This window comes from Mustela nivalis, assembly GCF_964662115.1.
Source record: "Mustela nivalis genome assembly, chromosome: 5".
NCBI lineage: Eukaryota > Metazoa > Chordata > Mammalia > Carnivora > Mustelidae > Mustela > Mustela nivalis.
In genome coordinates, this window is record NC_139024.1 from 134187579 (window position 1) to 134209593 (window position 22015).

General features: G+C 36.1%; 1 protein-coding gene across 1 annotated transcript in view; it reads left to right on the forward strand.

Annotated features, from left to right (window-relative positions):
* LOC309864919 (GDP-mannose 4,6 dehydratase) overlaps positions 1 to 22015 on the forward strand; it is a 511379-nt gene that overhangs the window by 143256 nt on the left and 346108 nt on the right. Inside the window, exons 2-4 of the mRNA XM_082730876.1 lie at positions 11746 to 11790; positions 20202 to 20289; positions 21855 to 21964. Coding sequence (XP_082587002.1) covers positions 11746 to 11790; positions 20202 to 20289; positions 21855 to 21964 — 243 coding nt within the window. The remainder of the gene's footprint in view (positions 1 to 11745; positions 11791 to 20201; positions 20290 to 21854; positions 21965 to 22015) is intronic.

Here is a 22015-nt window from a genome sequence, read left to right on the forward strand (position 1 = left end):
TTGTCTATAGAATACAAGGTTTTTCTAACACTATAAAAGATCAATTGATTTGAAATTTGAAAAATTTCAAGTGTATTTCTTTATCTTTAGACAAGTTGTATGATATATGAGTTACTGCCTAGTTACTACTTTAGATATCCTTTTTCTCAAAGGATTTAAAAATTTACAAAGAAATAATGTAAAATTTTGGTGAGAAATACCAATTTTATAGCTTAGATATTTTTGAAAGTTCTGTATGTCAAAGAAGAATTTCAGATGGATATGAAAAAATTTCTATTACAATAGGTATGAATCCAACTATGGCAAGTGAAATATTTGCATTTATTAAAATTTTAAAGTAAAGACTGATGTTTCTTTTATTGCTTTATTCCCCTATATTCTGAAGCAGACTTAAAAGATGTCATACTGTAGTTAAAATTTTTCAGTCTATACATTCACATATATGAATCATTGTCAGTTTATAAACCTGTTGAAGGAAATAGAGGACATGAACTCAGTGATCTTGTTCTTTTTGCGAGCACACATGGTGTAATCATGGATGAGTTTTACAAAGATTTCTGTAATATTTACTCCACTGTAAGATTTTTTTTCTTTCTTGAAACAAAAAGGATGCTTGCCAAATATTTAGTAATTATAAAGAAAACATGCAGTATGATTTATGTTTTTCTCAGTCATTTGAAGCTCTAAGGAAAGGAAAAATTTGTGATCCTAGTGAGGGAGGTGTGAGAATTCATATTAAATTTTAATTTTTTATAGTCAATAATAATGACTTTATACATCTTTCGACATGAATCAATATGTAGAATATTTTAGTTAATAGTAGCATTAGATAACTGACTATAAAAACTAGAAAAAAAAATTAAAGAACACTAGTAGAGTTGCTTTCCAGTGTATGGAAATACTCATTTGGATTCACTGTTAATACTTGACATAAGAGTGAGTTAATGTGAACAGATATGGATTTTAACCTGGTAACCTTTTGATCCAAAATCAAGTCAATTTTTCTTAAAAAAAAAAAAAAAGTGAACAAATTGTGCCAGTGTATATGATGAATATATATATTTTTTAAAGATTTATTTATTTATTAGAGTGAGAGAAAGAAAGTGAGCAGAGGGAAGGGGCAGAGGGAGAGGGAGAAAGAATCTTTAAGCAGACTTCCCACTGAGCAAGGAGCCTGATGTGAGGCTTTATCCCAGGATCCTGAGAGACTGTGACCTGAGCTGAAATCAAGAGTCAGATGCTCAACTGACTAAGCCATCCAGGTGCCCCTATGTATTTAATGAATATTAAAGGGAATTTTTTTTTTTTTTTGGTATTCAGTTTTTAGAAGACTTTTAAGTATATTTGATACAACCTGGATATGTGATTCTCCTTTTTCAGTTATCAATTCTATGAAATCTAAATACAGATCAAGTACTTCTTAAGAAAATTTAGGTCTGAATTGAGATGTATTCTAAGTGTAAAATAACAGATTTTTGAAGATTTTAATACAAAAAAGAATGTGCAACATCTCATTAATAATTTTTATTTACATACTGATATAACATTTTGAATATATTTGATTAAATAAATTTATTAAAATTAACTTTTGCCTTTTTCTTTTTAACTTTTTAAAATTTGGTTGCTAAAAAATTGAAAATTACACATATGGCTCAAATACATTTTGGTTGGTCAGCACTGGCCTAACACATCATAGGTATCCAGTGAATGAATGTTAACATTAATATGATCACTAATATAATGATGATGATGATGAAGATATTGTATATATTACTTGTCCTCTCACTAGAAAACTCCTTAAAAGTAGGAAATATATCTTATCCTTATTTTTATTTGCCATATCACATTGAGTAGTCCTGTATTTTTTAGAGGTTGTTCATCAGTGAATTGATTGCCTCAAGATCTGCTTTTAACATTATAAGTGCAGAGCTGTGTTGTTGGTTTTTGTGTTTTTTTTTTTAAATCCTAGGGATAATGGCATAGAAATCCCTTTGAGTCTGTGCACATGTGTACATATGCACACGCACGCACACATACACACGCACACACACACGAGTGTTTTGTTTAGTGTACTGGAAGGTGGGGTTATTTAAGCATTCATAAATCATAATTGTGGATTATTCCAAAAGTAATTTGTACTTATGTTTAAAAATTATTTTTCAGTAAACTTAGAGTTTTTATATTTTTTTAGGTAATTGAAAAGTTTTAAAAATTGTAGCACTGGCATCTTGTTTTAGTTGAAGCACTTTTATTTTGATTGAAGGAGAATTATTATGGAAATAAGACTACAGTTAGGTTTAGACAAATTGGTTTCATACACTGCCAAGTTCTCTAACTAGCTCTATGACCTTGAACAAGGGATTTAAGCTTTCTGAACTTCAGTTTTCTAATCTGGAAAAATGGGGATAATATCAGTTACCTCACCAGGATGTTGTGAGAGATATAAATGGGAAAAATATCTTAGAGTACTTAGCTATCAGAGGAATTATAGACATGTAGACTATTATTATTTTGATTGAAATAATCATACATATTTTGAAGAAAATATGTGTTGTAATGTAAGGTTGAATTAACCATGTCTATTAAAATGTGATAACTTATGTGAATTTTAAGCATAGTGTCATGGTATAAAAAAAAATATGCTCTCAATTTTCCCAAATGTATGATGTCAATCTACAAAATGTAGTCAAATAGCCCAAATAAGTCATAAATATTAGTAGAGAGACTAGCTGGGAAAGAAAGCAGTAGTTAGGCTTTTCAGTTTTGTAAGATTAGATTGAAAGGTACATATGATCAGGTTAGACTGAACTAGAGTTACCTGCTTTTCAGTCAAAGACCCTGACAATATTGGGAATTTGGACTTTGGTGCTGCTGTGACTAAGATGGGAGGTTGTGTCCAATCCCTGTTAGGGCAGATATTATTTTTACTTGGGAGAATCTCTGCCCCTCCTCTTCACCCTTACCCCTGAATGCCCTTACAAAACTCTGGTCTTCAGTAGAGTGCAATCTTGATAAGGTTTTTGTCTTATAAGTCAAGATTCTTGAAGGTGTAGGATTGGATAAAAGCTAAGCTCCTTTGCTGTTGGTGAGAGAAAACAAAATGACAAGATAAAAATAGCTTAGGGGCACCTGGGTGGTTCAGTGGGTTAACCCTCTGCCTTCTGCTCAGGTCATGATCTCAGGGTCCTGGGATCAAGCCTCGCTTGGGGCTCTCTCCTCAGCAGGGAGCCTGCTTCCCCGATCTCTCTCTGCCTGCCTCTCTGCCTACTTGTGATCTCTCTTTCTCTCTGTCAAATAAATAAAATAAAATAAAATAAAATAAAATAAAATAGCTTAAAGCATAACCACTGTAGAAGTTGGAGCTGTCTCTAAGTATCTCACAAATAGCTACCCCCCCCACCCCAATGTTTCTGTGTCAGGGCTGAGCTATCTAGAAACGTACCTAGATTGTGTGGCCTAAAAGGCAGTGACACTGGAAAGAGAGTTGCAAGATAATGGAGATACATATTTTTAAATATGTGACTCTCCCTCCCCCCAAAATGATTTCTGATAACTTCTCTGAGTGGTAGAACCCAATGTCCAATATAATACAACAAATAACTGGAGAGACTTCCTAGCCCACAAACTGAGTTTTACCAGTTGGACCCACCCACGGACAGGACACTCCAGGGGAATCAACATTGTTTGTTTGTGTTAGGACCTCTGTGATTTACAGTCATTTCTACAACACTTTGTTTTCTGGCTCTGAAAGTTAGTTAGCTTTATTAGGTTTATGATAAGTAGCTTTCTGGGTAGATGCTTACAAATTTCTTCATTTAGATTTGTGTATAGATGTTTGAATTTTATCTGTTTCAGTGATTTTAAGTTATGTAAGTCACAGTTCTTATTTTGTATCATTCTTCAGTGATTTACAGTGTCTCCAGGGTGATGGATATTCCACATTGCAGAACAGATTTGAAATGCATCAGGGAGCCTGTAAGTGATATTTCTGTCATAGTATGTGCATATTTTAGAAACAGTCTTACCTGGATTGTGCCAATTACTTATCCCAGAAAGAAATTGAGTTAAAAGATTGTAAATAGTTAAATTCTGCTTGTTACCAACAGTGTTATTTTAGTAGCAACCTGTTGAATGCATGTGGATGGGGAAAGATAGAGTCATCAATATGTATGTATTCTTTTATTATTATTATTATTTATCAATAATAATATTATTTATTACTTTTATTATTTATTATTATTTATTATGTATTCTTTTATTTATTTTTATTATTTATGGCCTTTTTTTTTTTAAGATTTTATTTAATTATTTGTCAGAGAGAGCACAGGCAGACAGAATGGCAGAGGGAGAAGCAGGCTCCCTGCGGAGCAAGGAGCCCGATGTGGGACTCAATCCCAGGACGCTGGGATCATGACCTGAACCAAAGGCTTAACCAACTGAGCCACCCAGGCGTCTCTATTTATGGCCTTTTTAAAGTTGTAAACAAAAGTACATTTGTTCTGTCTTCCTCCCTTAGCCAGGACACAAATTATAAAAAGAACTGTACAAGGAAGAGTTAAAAAATCAGGTAAATACTAAAATTTCAATAATTCTTGTCTTTTCAGTACAATTTTTTTTTCATTCTAAATTTAAAGTTTTTCATTAAACGTGGCCTTGAATACTGGACAAAGTATAGCACTGTTTTAGTTTTGAGTACCTGTAAAAAATCATTTCCTGTGTAAATCACTTGGATGAATAGAACTACGTAAGCATATACTTTACAAAGAAACAGGCTTTAATTGTATGGACTGTCACTTTGAGAGATAATGAGAAAGGGAAAAGGAAAGAGAGAGGAACTCTATTTTCAAAATTTGTGTGTGTAGACACACACACATACACACACCACAAAGAGATTTTTACCACAAAGAGATTATTATTTAAGCATGAAGTTTACTGGTAATTTATTATTAACTTCCCTACAGATCTATACAAGTCTTTATCAATGTATCTGGAACCCTGAGTTATAAAAACTTTGAGGTAGTATATTGTTCTAAACTTGAAAGGAGTTATTCACACCAGCACTGAACTAGCCAGTTAGGCAGATATTTAAAAGGATTTTGACAGGGATATGTTTCTTGTATTTCCTCTGTTTTTTTCCAGCTTGATTTCATGCTCAAGTGTGGTGATTTATATCTCCAGGGCACAGTGCCATCCAGTATAGAAGAGGTCAATATGGTAGTATTTCATAGCTTTTCTTTTATCTACACAGCCTTGCCACCTTCTGTCCATGACTCATGCATCTACTGGTGTTCCTGATAGCAGAACATTTAATTAGCTGGACAGGTTACCTGGTTACTATTCTCAATCTGTCCACGTGTGGGTTTGCTGATGCATTGGAAATGTGGAGGTCTGAGCCAGTGCAGGAGCATAATCCTATCTAGGCCAGGAAATGCCTGGCTTCCCAGATACTTCTCAGAGCAATAGGGCAGGGACTAAATCTCTTATTTCCTTCCTGTCCTTTATTCCATAACACCTATGGCCCAAGTGGATGTTTGATATTCACTAATCTGGGACACTTTGTATTGTTAATGAATTCTATAGAGACCACATTTTATGTTAGAACATTGGTAGATACATCATTATGGAGTGATTGATCCTATTAGTGAAGAAATTATTATATAAATAATTTGTTACAAATATATATATATACACACACATAAATGTGTGTGTTGTCTTTCTAATTATATAATTAAAAATTATATCTCTGTACCTTATTAATAACTCTTTCCTTTCTACCCCTTATGTTAACTCTTTAATTCCCATTTCCTTAAAACACTTGTCTAATTATAGAAGTTTATTTTACTGTGTTGAAATTGATGATATTACAAATGCTGGATTGTGCAAATGCAGATGAAATTCAAATTCTGGTATTTGCATTCTTCTTGGTAATTAAACTAAGAAGGTACAATAATCATTTGCAATTTGAAAGGAACATGTATTTTAAACCAACTAATGATGGGAGTTCTGCCACTGAAAGTATGCTAAACTGTTTCAGAATATTTTTTGAGTAGTTTATATTAGAGATAAAAATTTATCAGTTTTATTTATATTCTAGATATTTATAAGAACAAACCAATGGGCAAAATATAGACTTACTAGAAAAATGGAAAAAAGATGAAAAGATAAAAATAAATAATTCCTAGAAGAAATAGAATATATGATCATAAATAAAAACTCTCCAATCTTAATACTAGCCAAAAAATGAAAACCATCATTTTTTGACCTGTAAAATTGGGAAAAAAATGTTTTTTAAAAATTAACATATTAGGTTATTGCTTTTCTCTGACATTTTTTCATAAGTAAATCTTTTTTAAAAAATTTACCATGGGTACAAGACTGAACATTAGAATCCTACGTAGTATAACTGGGGGTATCTGGCTTCTTTTTAAAATGTTTCTTTCATCCTTCCAGCTCATGGTGGTTTACTGGAAAGTCTAATGTTTGGCAACAGAGCCATTGTCACTTCTTGATGTATAGGTATGAGGCACATGTGCAATGGCTTCACACCTGTTAGAAGGGCTTGTTCCCTTACAAATAGAGGGAATGGGTGGTTACAGAAAGAATATCTTAGTTGGTGGGCACAATTAATTCTTTATCATTCAGAGTTTGTTGGTAACATTTTTGGATTACAGTGCTCCTTTCTAAGAAAGTAAAAAAAGGGAGTGAAAGTCCATTTTTCCGTGGCAGCAGCTTTTATGGGGAAATAATTGTTAACTTTGAAAGACTACATACAGGAATTGGAAATTACTTATGTTTTAAATATTGACGATATCCTGGTTTCCTGTCTACCACTTGGTCAGCTAGCTTTCACTCTACTGATAATTATTGCCTGTATTGTTGTTCGTTGTTGTTCTTCACTGAATAATGCATTAGTGTGTTTTACATGGTTCTCAACTGTAGACATTAGTCCAGTCTCTTCATTTTTTTTTTTTTTTTTTTGCAGTATTTTATAGTGAAAATTCTGAGGTCTGGGAGTCTGAAGACTTTTTCGGGGTGGGGGGGCAGGTACTGCTACTTCCAAACTGTGTGACTGTACACCAAACATTTAAATGTTTTTAATCAATTTCCTGATCTGTAAAGTGACAGACTTGAATTAATTAACCCTATGGTCTTTTGAATTCTGTGAATTTGAAAACGATTTTATGTAGCGATTTGTGTTACAAACATGAAAACATGAGCCAGATGAAAATACTTTTCAAAAACATTCTGATTCTGTATTCTTCACACATATCTACATTGCCAATCTTCCCATTGGAAGTTTTCTTCTTTTTTAATTTTTTTAAATTTATTTGACAGAGACACAGTGAGAGGAGAACGTAGCGAGAGGAGAGCCGGGGGAGTGGGAGTGGGAAGCCTCAGCAGGCTTCCTGCTAAGCAGAGAGCCCCATGAGCCAGATGACCTGAGCAGAAGGCAGATGCTTAACCTACTGAGCCATCCAGGTGCCCTCCCACCCCCAGTTGGAAGTTTTGATTCTAATTTAGAATTGTGTCCTGTGTTAGTCATCAAGGTGTTTGCATGTCTCTTATGGAGAGGTATAGATACTTTGATACTGTAATTGCTGTTAGCTGAAAAGATGCTTATTTTAGAGTAATTAGAACTTACAGAATTACAGAACATAAAGGGCAGTGTAAATTGGTGCTTTCTCCCCCTACAAGAGGGATATTCTATTATCTGATGCTTGAGATGATCTAAACAAAGGAATTCATTTATTAGTGGTGTGATTTCTCTAGCCCAATACTACTTATCTTATACAGTGTTAAAAGAAGCTGCCAAATGGTTCTTAGGCAGAAACACACTGTATGATGTAGCATGCATTTCAAAGGAACAAGGTTCTCAAATTGCATATAAGAAAGTGTCCTTTTCATTTGTCCTTCTGGGCTATAAGTGCATCCATGTTTGAAGGAAGAGGAGAAATGCTAGTTCCCTGCAGGAAGGTAGACTTCCTGGCTCATACGTATTTGGATGTGGGCTGGAGGATCAGTCAGTGGCTAATACAGCATTTTGTGGTCATCAGTAGAAGAGGTAAAATTTCTGTTCTTCCTTCAGCTTTTTATAGATGTGTAATTTTAAGTAATTTTAATACTCTAGTAAGGATATGATTGAATTAATTTTTTGAATTATTCTTTATTGTTATGGTGCTGATCTGGAACATTTTTTTTTTTTAAAGATTTTATTTATTTATTTGACAGACAGAGATCACAAGTAGGAAGAGAGGTAGGCAGAGAGAGAGAGGAAGGGAAGCAGGCTCCCTGCTGAGCAGGGAGCCTGATGTGGGGCTCAATCCCAGGACCCTGAGATCATGACCTGAGCCAAAGGCAGAGGCTTAACTCACTGAACCACCCAGGCACCCCAAATCTGGAACATTTCTGAGTATTCCATGAAAGGTGAAAAATAGAGATACCCAAATATTGGGACTGTAGGCATCAGGGGCACCTAAATCGGGCACTTTGGGTCCCCAGGCAGTGGCCCCGCTTCTTTGGCCCCACTTCCTTGGCTCCAGAACTCTGAAATAATATATCCACAGCCAATCCAAGTCCACCTTCAAACAATACTGTACTGCTTCCTGTATAGTGCACATGCCCAAACAAGATCTGAGAATTCTCACGTGCTATGTACTGTCGTCTTCCTCTGAGTTCTGCAGTGTTCTAAAATTACATGATGTCGCTTAATTAGAACTAGAAGCACTGATTAATCCATAAAACACTCCATAATGGGAAATGATTAATTTGGTTTAAAAATGAATCTGTTATGATCTTTTGTTCTTTTGTTGGTTTTTTTACTTGTTTTGGTAGGTCCCAGTTGGAGGAGGTTGAGGAGAGTGGTTGTTTTCTAGGTCAAAATAATGGACAACTTGGATTCCAGTTCTGGCTTTGCCTCTGTTGTGTGATATTATGCAGATTGACTTCTGTCATGTGCCTTATTTACCTCAGGGGCCAGTGGCTCTTTGCCTCTCCGGCCAAGTTCTTGCAAGAATAAGATAGAAAATGTTACAGTCATGGTGATTACTTAAATCTGTGTAGCATTTAATATGAAATGGATACCCTTAATAACCATGTACAAAATTAAATTTAAGAGTCACAATTGGGACATTATCTCTTCAGTTAAAAAGTTTTCTCTAACAAGGATTGAACCCAGGCTGGAATTTGTATTGGATTAGTTGTGTTCATAGCAAATGAGTTGGAAATTTAGTTCATTTAGTTCCTTGTTTTCTGAGGAATTAAGTATCAGAATTTTTAATGTCAGTTGAAGGTTCTCAGTTGCAATGACATTCCAGTTATGAAGTCTTACAGAAGCTTTCTCCAACTGCCCTGTTCTTATAGAGGAGGCAGAAACAATGATCTTGTTGGCTTGGCTGACGCCTGCCTGCTTAGATACTGTGTCTCCCTGTGGAGTCCCCTCAGGGGCTCAGGGAGAAGACAAGCGGAGGCCAGCTGTGCTCCCTAGGTCTGAGACCAGGAGCCTTTGCTCTGCTCCATTTCCCACTCATTGTGCAGCTCAGGCCCTATCACTTGAGAGACCTGGCAAGGAAGTCAGGAGGAAGTGAGTGCCCTGCTGGTTCAGAATGTTCCAGTGTGGTTGGAAAGTTTGAGAAGGGCCCTGGGTGAGAAGAACAAGACCTTATTGACAGGGTTCAGGCCTGGTCAGGTCTGTTTCACATCAGCTTTCTGAATAATCACAGCTTTCCCTGCCCCCATGGATCTCTAGCACTTTCACCTCTGCTTTTAAAAAAAAAAAAAAAAAAAAAACCAACCAAACAAACAAACAAACAAAAACACTGTATACAGCCATGGTAGAACACAAAGCATTTTAACTTTTTATTCCAAGAGAAATTATGAAACGTATGAAAAGTATGGTGTTGCTTGCTTGAAAATGACAACACTGATACCAACAACAAAACAAAACTTTATACATTCTAGGGCTTTCCAAACTACTGTAAAATTAATCTTCTTATTGTAAATACTTTTTCTATTAAGGAGCTTTCTCACTGATTGATTTATAAGACTACCCATTATTCTCAAATTTCCGATAGTCGTATAGACTGGCCTGGCCTGGTCTGAATTGCTCAGCCCTCTTACCTGATATAGTTTGCATGTTAGGTATTTAAAAACCATGCAATTGCATCTATATCAAAAGATCGAGAGGAAAAGGAATATGCCAAACCATTTCTCTTCTTCTCTACATGAGTCTATAAACCAGAATATTTATGTCAAGAAGTCAGAAGAAAATCTGCTGGAGGTTTTAATGAACCACAAAATGTGTCCCTTGTATACCTTGCCTTGTCATCCTACCTGAATTTATGTGTGACTCCTACATTAATGTAGTAAACACTCTCTTGGCAGCCCTGTCATTTTCAGGACCCATAGGGTGTCTCCATTTCCAGCTTTAAGTCAGCTAGTGACAATAATAAGGCTTGTATCATTTTTCTTTTTCCTGGAATATCTGGTGGGAACTTTTGAAGCTCAGAGGGATATTTTAAACTTTTTTGAACTGAGGAAACTGAAGAAAACCCAAATGTTCCCAACTACTTTTGAATACACAGATTTCCAGTAGTAGTGGGAGCCTCCCATTTTTATGTTTAAGTCTGTATGGGATGGAGAGGACTTACCCAGGCTAAAAGCAGGTGAGCAGTTAACAGGATTGATTGCAGAATGTCTACCCAATTCATATTTAGAACAAGGCTGGTGGCTTTTTATAGTACCTCTAGAACACTGATTTCTTACCCTTTGGCCTCCAAATAGTTTTATTTGATGACTTTCATACTTTCTTACCCTAAAAGTGGCACATGAAATATTTTAGTTTAAAAACCACTGCCCCTTATGTAGAAATTTTTCCAGGAGTTATTAAAAACCAGTTGAGAATCTGTGTTTAGTCAGATACCTTCATCTTAATGTAGGGATTAAGATGCATTCTAATTTACAAAAAATAAACATCCTCTTTTATTTAAAGTTTATGAATGTATGTATATGCATACATATTCAGTGATAATAATACAAACCTTATTCTGTTTAACACTCTCTCCCATCCCTAAAGCTCTTTTTTTAGTTACTTTCCAGAACCCTTGAGTTAGAAGCCAACCCCCACCAGTGCCTAGAAGGTCTTCCTCAACAAAGGCACTCATCTTCCTCCTCTCTGCCACAGTGTCTTTTTTCAGTAATGTTAATAATGTTCTGGTGTTCTACCTCCTTACACTCACCTGCATTTTCCCCAAGTCCCTGCAGCTCCCATCTCATTCCTTCACTCGAGATTCCTTTTTCACAACCACCTAGAATTAGTCTGATTCCTGTTTTACGTTCCTGTAGTATTGAGGTCTGCTTTGCTACACATATTTTGCATATTTCACACGGCTAGTAAGTGGCAAAACCTAAACCCACATCCATCTGAAGTGTCATGTTTTCTCTGTTGCCCCATACAATGTCCCTGGATTTTGTTTCTTACTCAGTAAATAGGACAATGATAACACTCAACCATGCTTCTCTGGTGCCCAAGTGAAATAATGTCTATGAAAATGCTTACTGAACAGTGGAAAGTGTAACACCATTCTGTTTTTACCATCACTAGCTGTATTATTTTTATTCTGGTTGCCATGATCCTTAATTTAAGTTCATGTAACTCCTTTGGTGCGTTTCTCAAAGCTCTCAGTCTTGACTGCCTTCTATGCTAGCTGCGATGGGTCTGACAATTGTCTATTTTCCTTTTCTTCCCAGGATGGTTCATACTTGGCTGAGTTCCTGCTGGAGAAAGGCTACGAGGTGAGTGACTCAGTGAGCAAGCACAGGCTGGTGGAATCACTTGGACACAGTGGCCTCCTGCTTCCTCTGCCGCCGTCCTCCTGTGTGTGTTTTCCATTGAAACTCTGATAACAAATCAAAATCAGGGGAAGAATGTGCCTCTTGAATTGTAACCATGCCAGCTCATTGTGCTATTTATCTGCTGGTGAGCACTGGTGGCTTCCCCCTGTTCCTAGTGTTTAACTGCTTTGCACGCTTTCCACATTCTCAGATAAAGCAACCTGGGTAAGCTTAAAGCTATAACATTATGAGGGTTAATTTATGATGTAATGTGTTACATAAAAAAGTCCCACTCACAGTGAAGTCACTTAATTCGGAAATTGCACAGAGCAATAAAAACTAAGCTGATCTTTGGCAAGCTTGAATGAAACATTTACACTCAGAGGTTTTTTCATTCTAATAGGCAGCCATATATTTTATGGATGCCAGCACTTCTGGGTTTGCTGCTTGGTGTCATTATTATTGTCATCTTCTTTTTCTCCTCTTTTGCCCTCCCCTTGAACATTTTCTGTTTTCCTTAAAGGAAATGGGTTTTACGTATTAAGTTTGATGTGTGTAAATCTTACTTTTTCTAAGGACAATTTTCTGTATATGAGTTCATGCTGTACAGAGAACAAAACCCTATACAGTGACCTATATGTTCTGGCCTGGTTTGGGAGTATATATATTAACAAATTTGGATTCTCTGGATTATTCTGATTATAGATGTACTATTTTTAAAAAATGCGCACTGTGGGGAGATAGGAAAAACAATAGCTAGGAATTTGGCATCTAAATGCCAGCAGGATCTGAAGAAAAGGAAACAACTTTTCTTATTGTGACTCATAATCTTCTCTAAGAACATTGACTTTTAGACTTTCAGAAGTAATAGCACATATGTTTAGCATCTTCTTTTCCTTTACCTAACCAGGTCGTTTTATATCTTGCAAAAATATCAAAATAAGCCAAATATGAATATGAAAGTATACATATACACTTGTGTTCATATACAGATTCCTGTAATTGAGTGATAACATACGTATTCTGCAGAGCAGAGAATTTTAGAGTGGATCATATATAGAGTTGGTTTTAGATAAAGACTAAAAATTTATTCAGACTACATTTAATAAATCTAAAAGGGAAGGATTGGCAGAGAAATTACTTTGTTTCAGGTGTTGGCAACAGCTAAGAGGTGTTTGGTAGCTAGAGAGGAGTTAGTGATTTATCTGTGTATCAAGTGAACCAAGAGAGGGAACTTAGTAAGACCGGATGGGGTTCAGAATGTGCTACCCCAAGATGTGGTACCTTAGCATATTGAGTATTTTAAGCCTAAGGAGTTTAGAAACTAGAGGCAGTTTGAGAAAACTGAGAAATTTCTCCTATTAATCTTTGTTGATTTAATGTGGAGGGGGAAAAAAGTTTTCCTCAACCCTCTTAGGGTCCCTGGCAGGGTCTGAAAATAAAACTGAAAAGCATGTAAGTTTATTTTCTGTAAGTTTAATGTGACTGGAAACTTTTATAACGAAATGAAGATCCAAAGAAACCATTAAGGTTAAGTATTTTTATGTTAGGTTTGGTGGAGAATGGGTGGTGTTGGAGAAATATGACAGGTCAGGGAGTATGAAGTAAGTATGGGAAACCTAACAAGATCTGTTTGTTTGGATTCTTCTTGGCATCCCCTCGTCTTCAGAGATAAGGATATTCGTTTTCTCCCATTATAGTGGTGGGCACCTCTCACTGGAGCATTTCGTGACTATTTCAGGAGAGAAGAGCAGGGTGAAAGTTAGAGAGACTTTTCTGCTTCTATTGTTTTGTCAGATTACTTTAGCTTAAAATATTCCATACATCAAGGTGCCATATTTTGGGGTAGCGTGTCCTGAACCCCATCATGGTCATTGCAGTTTTGAAGAGTGAGGTGGCATGTCAGAAGGAGTGCTTAAATTGCATGGATGTTGAAATTTACTTCCAAGGAGGACATGGGGAACTAAGAGGTGAGATGAGGATGATGGCAATAAATAGTATCTGCAGCTAGTCCAGAGGAAAACGGAGCAGGTATGATGGTGTGAGGTGGAGTAGTCACTGTGATAATGTGGTGGACTAGTGATAGGGCCTGGGGTTAACGTGGATATGGTCGATGGTGAGTAGTCTCAGTCAGCATGGTGGTGCTGTTAGCATTACCAGAACTGGCTAGGCTTCTTATAGGCACAGAGACAGACAAAGCTCTTCTTAGGTGGCTTGTTAAGGAATCAGCAGACTTCAGAAGATGGGTAGTAATGTTCCCAAATGGATGACAGACTTAGAAATAAGTGTAATGAGAACCTAGGACTGCCAGGTGAGCTACAAATGTTTTTGTTCCATTGACATTCGAAGTCATAAGAGCAGATTTGATTCTGATAAAGACAATAGAAGGCCCACTTGGCAAATCACAGTTAGTGGGAGAAATGAATCATTGAAACAATGATTGGCAAGAGAAGAGAGGTTTAGGAGTGAGATCCATAAATTGATAGAAGGAGATAGTATAGATAATACAGGAGAAAGGTATAGAACTATAAAGTATAATCAGAAATGACTCCTTCTTGTAGTCATGGGAAATATGAATTTTGTAGAACTAGGGGAGCGAGAAGGTAATTATCCATATTGTATTCAATTTTAATAGGCTGCTGTCTTCCATTTTAAGAGATGGCTATAAATGGGGGATAAGTTATTAAGGGAAATCTAACAATGGCACAGACTTCATCTTTTTGAGCTTGGGCTAAAGGAAATTTTTCGAAGAGGCTGCATTGAAAATTTTCCAGAGTTATCAATCATCAGTCCCTGGTTGCTCAAGACCATGAGCAAGATAATATGGTTAGTAAATTTCATGCAGTAGGGTAAGAGGAGATACCCGTCTGTACCTGAATCCAGAAGGTCAACATCAGCAATTTGAATGAGCACAGACTTTAACTCAGCAGCTCAACCTGTAGTGTGCTTCAGAGTCACCCAGAAGCCCCATAAAGATGAGGATGGCTGTTTCTGGGTCTGGGAATCAACCTTTCTAACAAGCTCCCACCTGTTGCTGATGCCACTCTCCTGGATCTTACAGGTTGGGAACCAGTGCCACTATAGTTTCAAATGAGGTCCTTTAATCGTAAGACAAAGATGAACACAATTTCTTCAGGTACCTTAGTTTGTGGGGCTTTCCTTCTCTGAGTTCGTATACTATTTAGAATTTAGTCTTTGTATAAGGAATATCAGTAATCTAAGGAAGAGTTGCAAACAATATACTTTGGGGTAGCAGAGTGCGAATCAGGAACAAATAAACATGGGGAAGAAGAGCTATAGATTCTGTGAATATGCTTAATAATGAGGATGAGGGGCAAATTTTAATTGTCTAGCAATGGCGAAGTCAACCTGTCATTGTGAAGGTGGGGAGGCATGGATTCTGTTGGAGAAGCAGTAGTCAACTGGAAGGGGGCAAACTGAAGAACAGAGATAGGTTGGTGGGGTAGTAGTGACGTGGCCACATAGGCAAAAGCAAACACTATCTACAGAATTAGCATAGCACAGTTACATATATTCCTTACTTTTTAGCTGGCTAACTTTAAAGCAAAAATAGACATTTGCATATGGCTTGAGAAAAGGAATATCATGTATGAATAGTTTGATAGTTATGGTTAAAAACCTTGTGTGACCTCACACAGTAGATTCTGAAAGGTGTGAGACCTTCTAATGTGGCCAGTGAAATCCATGCATCTGGTTCTGAATGAATTACTTATTTATTTATTTAAAGATTTTGTTTATTTATTTGAGAGACAGAGCATGAGCAGTGAGGAGGGGCAGAAAGAGAGAGAGAAACACTCCCCGCTGAGCAGGGAGCCCGATGCTGGACTCCATCCCAGGACCCTGGGATCATGACCTGAACTGAAAGCGGATGCTTAACCAGTTGAGCCACCCAGGTGTCCCTGAATGAACTATTTAATATGAGAAAGTGAAGGATTGCTTTATTCCTGGTCCAATTCTCACTGAGAAGAGACTCTGTTTAAAGGTTTAAAGTTATAGTTTTTAGTGTTGCTTCTCTTTAATTGTACTTAACATTAATTATTAAAGAGAGTGCAAAGAGAATGAATCTAACACTTACTATTTATAGAATATAGGTGTCATCTCATGAAGAGGGAAACTAAGAATTATCAGGTTTTATTTTAAAAATCGCCCTTTAGGGTTGCCTCAGTGGCTCAGATGGTTAGGCCTCTGCCTTAGGCTCAGGCCATGATCCCAGGGTCCTGGGATCAAGCCCTGCGTTGGGCTCCGGGCTCAGCAGGGAGTCAGCTTCTTCCTCTGCCTCTCCTCCTGTTTGTGCTCTCTGTGTCTCTTTCACTCAAATAAATAAATAAAATCTTAAAAAAAAAAAAAACCACCCTTTAAAACTTTGAGTATTTAATTCTACAGTTGTTGAAGTGCAAAGCATAATTCTCCCTTAAGCCCCATCAGCCAGCTTCAGAGCAAGGGAAGTGGAAGAGGCCATCTAGCTCACTGTGGCAAGGAGGCCCTTAGGCCTGGGTGCCGGATAGCCTGTGTTCTAATCCTCATTTGCCACCCCGCTGGCTGTGTAGTCATGGGCAAGTCACTAGGCCTTCCTGAGACTTGGTGTCTCAAGTAAAATGGGTTGATAAAAGTACCTGTTTCCTTACATTGTCTTGAAGATTAGGTGAGACAGTACATGGAAAACAGTCCAGAAAAGCTCTCTGGGATTTGTGGGGCTTTAGTTGATATGAGTGACACGGTGACCCAGTACTTGATGCTGACAGCCCTAGGGATACAGATTTCATAAAAGGCTTCTTGGTCCAGTTTATTAATTAGCATTAGTGAAAGGCAGACCTATTATATTTCCTAGGATCTTAGCTCTGTGCACATTCCTTCTGGGTGTGAGGGGACAGGAACATCGATAGAAGTGAAACTCTGATAAAACTTTCAAGTGCCTTCCTAGCATCACTGTTAGCAGATAAGACAACAACATATACTTTTATACCCATTTTGTACCCAAAAAACAGAGAAACTAGAAAAACAAAAGACAAATTCAAATCTTTTAAAAGGAAAAATTTGTCTGGAAATAAATGAAATATTTGTATTATGTAATGTGGCAACAAATACAGCACAGCATATCAGAAATTAAAATAAAGAATAGATAAATAGTGGGTTTTCCTTCTAAGAGGAATTATGACCAGGGAGTATGAGGAGCACAGGAAGGAAATGACATATAAGGATTATCCAGTTGTTATCTATGGGAGATTATTTGTTAGAACATGGAGTTCCTATTCAACCATTCATGATCTGTGAGAATCTGTAGAATACTTTTTCTGGGTTTCTAGAAGCCTTGGTGAAAAAAGGCAGAAGGATCCAGTTTGTTTTTATGGATTTCATTTTGTGAAGATACTGAGTGTTGGTAGGATGGACCATGTGTACACTTTAGCTTGACAACTTCCACTGGTTGTGTGATTAATCTCAGGCAGTGTCCTCACCTGTAGAATGCGTGTAATATAAGGAAGGGTGTTGTGAGGATAAATGATTTAATGTCTGTGAAGAGCAGTGTCTGGCATGTGGTCATTGCCGTGAACATGTTAGCTATTCATGTTACCTATATAACTTGCACTTTTCAAAAGGCAAGTGGTATTAAACTATCCCTGGGGAGTTATCCTTGCCTCCAAGAGAATTCTAGACATTGAAGAATTTGAAATCTAGTGATAGTAATTTTCTGCTTTCTTGATTGAAATAACAAACAGATACCAAAGGATGTGAAATCCAGTGGTAAGAATTTTCTGTTTTCATGATTGTAATAAAAAGTGAACAAACAAATGAGCAAGCATTTCTCTGTTATATTGCCTAATCTGACTCTAGGTTTTAGAGACAGACTAACTTTGTTCTGATGTTGAGATAACTTGAAATTTTCCTTTCATCACTTAGTTAAATTGAACATGAAATTTGTTTGTCAAAATACTCCTTTCTGTTTAAGACCTCAGTTTTTCAGAATTACATTTAGTTTTTGAACAGCTGCAACATAATAGTGATTTTGATTAAGTTTATATGGAGTCATATTCAGCTCATTTATCTTTTCGCTTTGGTTTCCTAACTCTTCATCTCTTTTTCCCCCCAAATCCTTATAAAAACAAACAATAACCTTACATACATCCCTTCTGTAAAGAGAAAGCTGCTAATCTCAAATTCTTAACTAGATTATCCAGTTTGCACACATTTTGGCTTGTCTTAAAGTTTGTATTTCACCTGTCTCTGAAGCAGACAGACTCAGCTTTCATTAGTTCTTAGAATAATACTTGCTGTCATGGATTAAGCATTTGGCAGGTCTTTCTTTCCCTGTATACACATACCAAAAGTTGGGAGTGAGGGGAAATTAAAACACATTTTTTCATATTAAAAAAAACTCTAGTGCTTAATGCTTTTGGTTATAATTGTGACAAAAAGTCCTATGTTATTTATTTGCTGTGACTTTGTGTAGTTGTCTGATCTTCTATTGAATCTGTCAATATCATTTAATATTTCCACCAGAGCCTTTTATGTTTATATGCAAGGTGTATGTATATGGAGTTTCTCTTTGTTTCAGGATGTTGGAATATGTGACTTAACCAGAATCCAGCAATTATGTGAAAAGATAGACTAATCATGTTATTATTATTATTTTCATTGTTATAATTGAATGATCTGTTTTTACAACATAGAGATTATTTTATGTCCAATGAACTAAAGCTCTACTTACATACATCTGAGAAAGCTATATTTCAGAAAAAATATGGTGGCAAACACACAGTTTGCCATATGTGAGTATATATGTGAACTTGGTTTTTATTAAACAAAAAATTGTTAAAATTATTTGTTAAACAAAATTATTGTTCGTAGAGCAGTTCAACTTTACAATTATATAACAACTTAAAAAATTGGAGACTGTGAAGTAGAATAAATTCATGGCTTGATGTGTTATTTTATCTACTTCTAAATTAAGAAATGGAGATGTATACCCAAATCTCAATTTAACGTTTCCTAGGTTTTACAGTTTGCCTCCTAAAATTTTAGTCAACGGTTTGTGATGTTCCCTTCTTAAAAATATTTTCATTTTACCACATTTTCTTGGGCTTAGTTCTTTTGGAAAATAGTGTGGATGAGTGCTTTTCTCTTTGGCTAAAGCTACTAACCAAAAGAATTATTAATTGTGGTTGTGTTGTATCCTTTGCAGAAGTTAATTTCTCATGTATGCCATATAAAATGACGATGACATGTCTTTCTATTTGAAAGAAAGTCTTATGTGCTTATAATTCCACACCTTACCCCACCCCCCCATCTGGAATATTTGAGTCATGCCAAGGATTAATTTTGGTTTGAAACAGACAGAAAACGATTGAGTTAAAATATAGAAGTGTATTCAGCTGCAAATGAAACTGCCCAACGTACGAAGGAACACTTTTAAAATAAGCGAAGGATTAAAACTGCCACCAGTAGAACTGGAAATTGGGCAGCTGGTGACATAAGCTTGTATTAGCATTGGCAACACAAAGGGAGTGATCTTGACATTAGAAGGAAGTGAGACCAGGTCTTGAACAATTTCTCTTATGTATCCGACACAAATAGTCTTTTCTTTGGTATCAGACAGGTATGCATTCTTGTTCCAAGGACTTTCTTCCCCCTCACACAAATCATGGTTAAGCTAAAGATAAAAATTTAAAAAAGTAAAAAATCCTTTCTTCATTTGAGTTTTCTTTATGTCTTAAATCTAGTAGAATATAAATCTTGTCCCTAATCTATGCTATTTCTTTTCAACAAAGCTGGATAATAGCAGCTGCTGTCTATTTATATTTGTGGACACAGGTATATTTATATATATGTAATAGGTGCACGATGCAAATCTCTGAGGACACTGGGAGGATGTGGTGGCATCACAGCCTCTTGGCCTCATGCTTTGTGTTACAGAGGCTGCAAGGCAGTTTTTACCGATATGATATGGCCTTACGTGGTCTGTCTTCAGTTTCATACTGAAGAGATATTTTGTCAGCAGCAGGGCTCTAAGTGTGTATGTGTGTTTGGAAAAGGAGACATTTGAGTATCTGTAACTAAGCATTTGCTGAGAAGTCACATAATTATCTAATTACTTTTTTTTAGATTGGCAGTGAAAACACTGCAGAGAGATGGAGATACAATGCTGGTGGCTGGTGGGCAGTGGTTGGGGAGAAAGTAAGCAGTGGAACTATTTTTAATAATTTAAAGATAAAATAATTTAAATTTAAAAATAATTTAAAGTTTGTAAGTTATAGACTTATAGTTATTTTTCACAAGGTAAGCATTAACAAAGAACCTCTGAATTGCTTATTAATCCTCATTGCACATTTATAATTTTTTATCTTTCCACATTGTAGGTCCATGGAATTGTGCGGCGATCCAGTTCATTTAATACAGGTCGAATTGAACATCTGTATAAGAACCCCCAGGCTCATATTGAAGGAAGTAAGTAATTTTTTTTTCTAAAATTTCTTTCTGTAGCTTCCTATATTATGATAAGTTGTTTTCAAATGTCCAAAGCCCATCAAGTTGCAATTATTTACCCATGAATTGCCTGCATTAAATGCCATCTGCATGCTTTGAAAACCCTTCCATTGCTTGCTGCCCCTGGGCCACAGTGTCATCTTGGTTAGGCTGTTACAGGATATTGGTCAGGTGATGCTGCTCAAGAAACCAAGAGTAGACATGCCTTTGATCACCTTTCTCCAGGTGTCCTTATCCCCTCCAGTAAGATCAGGTCCATATTCACAGCACACTCCTTTGCTTTTTATGTTTGGTGTAATGTAATCAAGCTAAGTGATCTGTGTACATTTATTTAATTTTTAAAATAATTTGTGAAGACAGATCCAAAAACAGGTGGCAATTAAATTATATTTAATTGCTTTACAGATCACTGTCAGTATTTGCAGTTGCATGTTATTTTTGTTAATAAAGTTGCCTGAATGTAACCAGCCCAGTCATAGTGTGTTCTCATTTGCCTTTTATAGCAGCTCCTAAGCTTGTGAATGAAACCATTTTACAGATGAGGAAATAGAGGCAGAGAGAGGTGGTAACTTTATTGACATACCATGTAGAAGACATAAACATGTAAAAAACAGAGGTAGGACCAGGACACTGGGTTTTTAACTCCCGAGTTCATCCTTCTTTTCTTGTCCCAGTTTTCTAGCTAGCAAGGATAATTCAGTCTGCATGTAAAGCATTAATGATTTTGTATTCATTTCAGAACACCAAATATTTGCAATTTTGGGTTTACTTGTATAGGTAGTGATATCATCAGGAATATAACCTAGTTAGTTGTTTCCACTAAAGGCTTTTTACCTTAATATTTAGGCTACTCAGTACATCCTCCTTGAAAATTATCATTTTTGTGCAAAGTACAGAATGGTCATACCATTGGATCTAGACACATAGATCATTATTATGTAAAAATCACAAATATATCAAGCTAGCAAATCACCCATCTACATGGGTCATATTTAGTGAAGTCATTAAGGCTATGCTGTGATTTAGGGTTAGAATAGGCTGGCTAGTTGTCCTAAACAATTAATGTCTCTACATCAGGCGTTTTATGGATGGCTTAAGGATTGATGTCTATGAAGTTCTTAAAAATTGCTAGATAAAAGTATCTGGTTCACTATTACCAGTGTATTACAGAATTCTTTAGACAATGTGTTCATTTTTGTGAGATTTTCTTTGTCTGAATCTCACTCCTATGTAACATATCTTACAAACTACCTGGGAACCATATGATATGTTAATTGTATAACATTGTCTTGATAAGATTTTTTAAAAAGTTCATTTGAGTTTTTACAAATCTTACACATTTTTTACAAATTTTACACATATGAGTATCTTTCTACCATTTAGTTTCTTTAAAGATGACAGTTATATTCTGCTGCTCTGAAACCAGTCTGGTTTTCAGACTTTCAGAATTTACCTTTCAATTTTGATATTTTTTTAAAAATTGGCTTATTTTTTCTTCTATCTAATGATATGCTTTTGAATTGTAGACATGAAGTTGCACTATGGTGATCTCACTGACAGTACCTGCCTTGTGAAGATCATTAATGAAGTAAAACCTACAGAGATCTACAACCTTGGAGCCCAGAGCCATGTTAAAGTAAGCCATTTTTACAGATAGATTTCTCTGGCTGTGTTCCTGAGTTGTTTC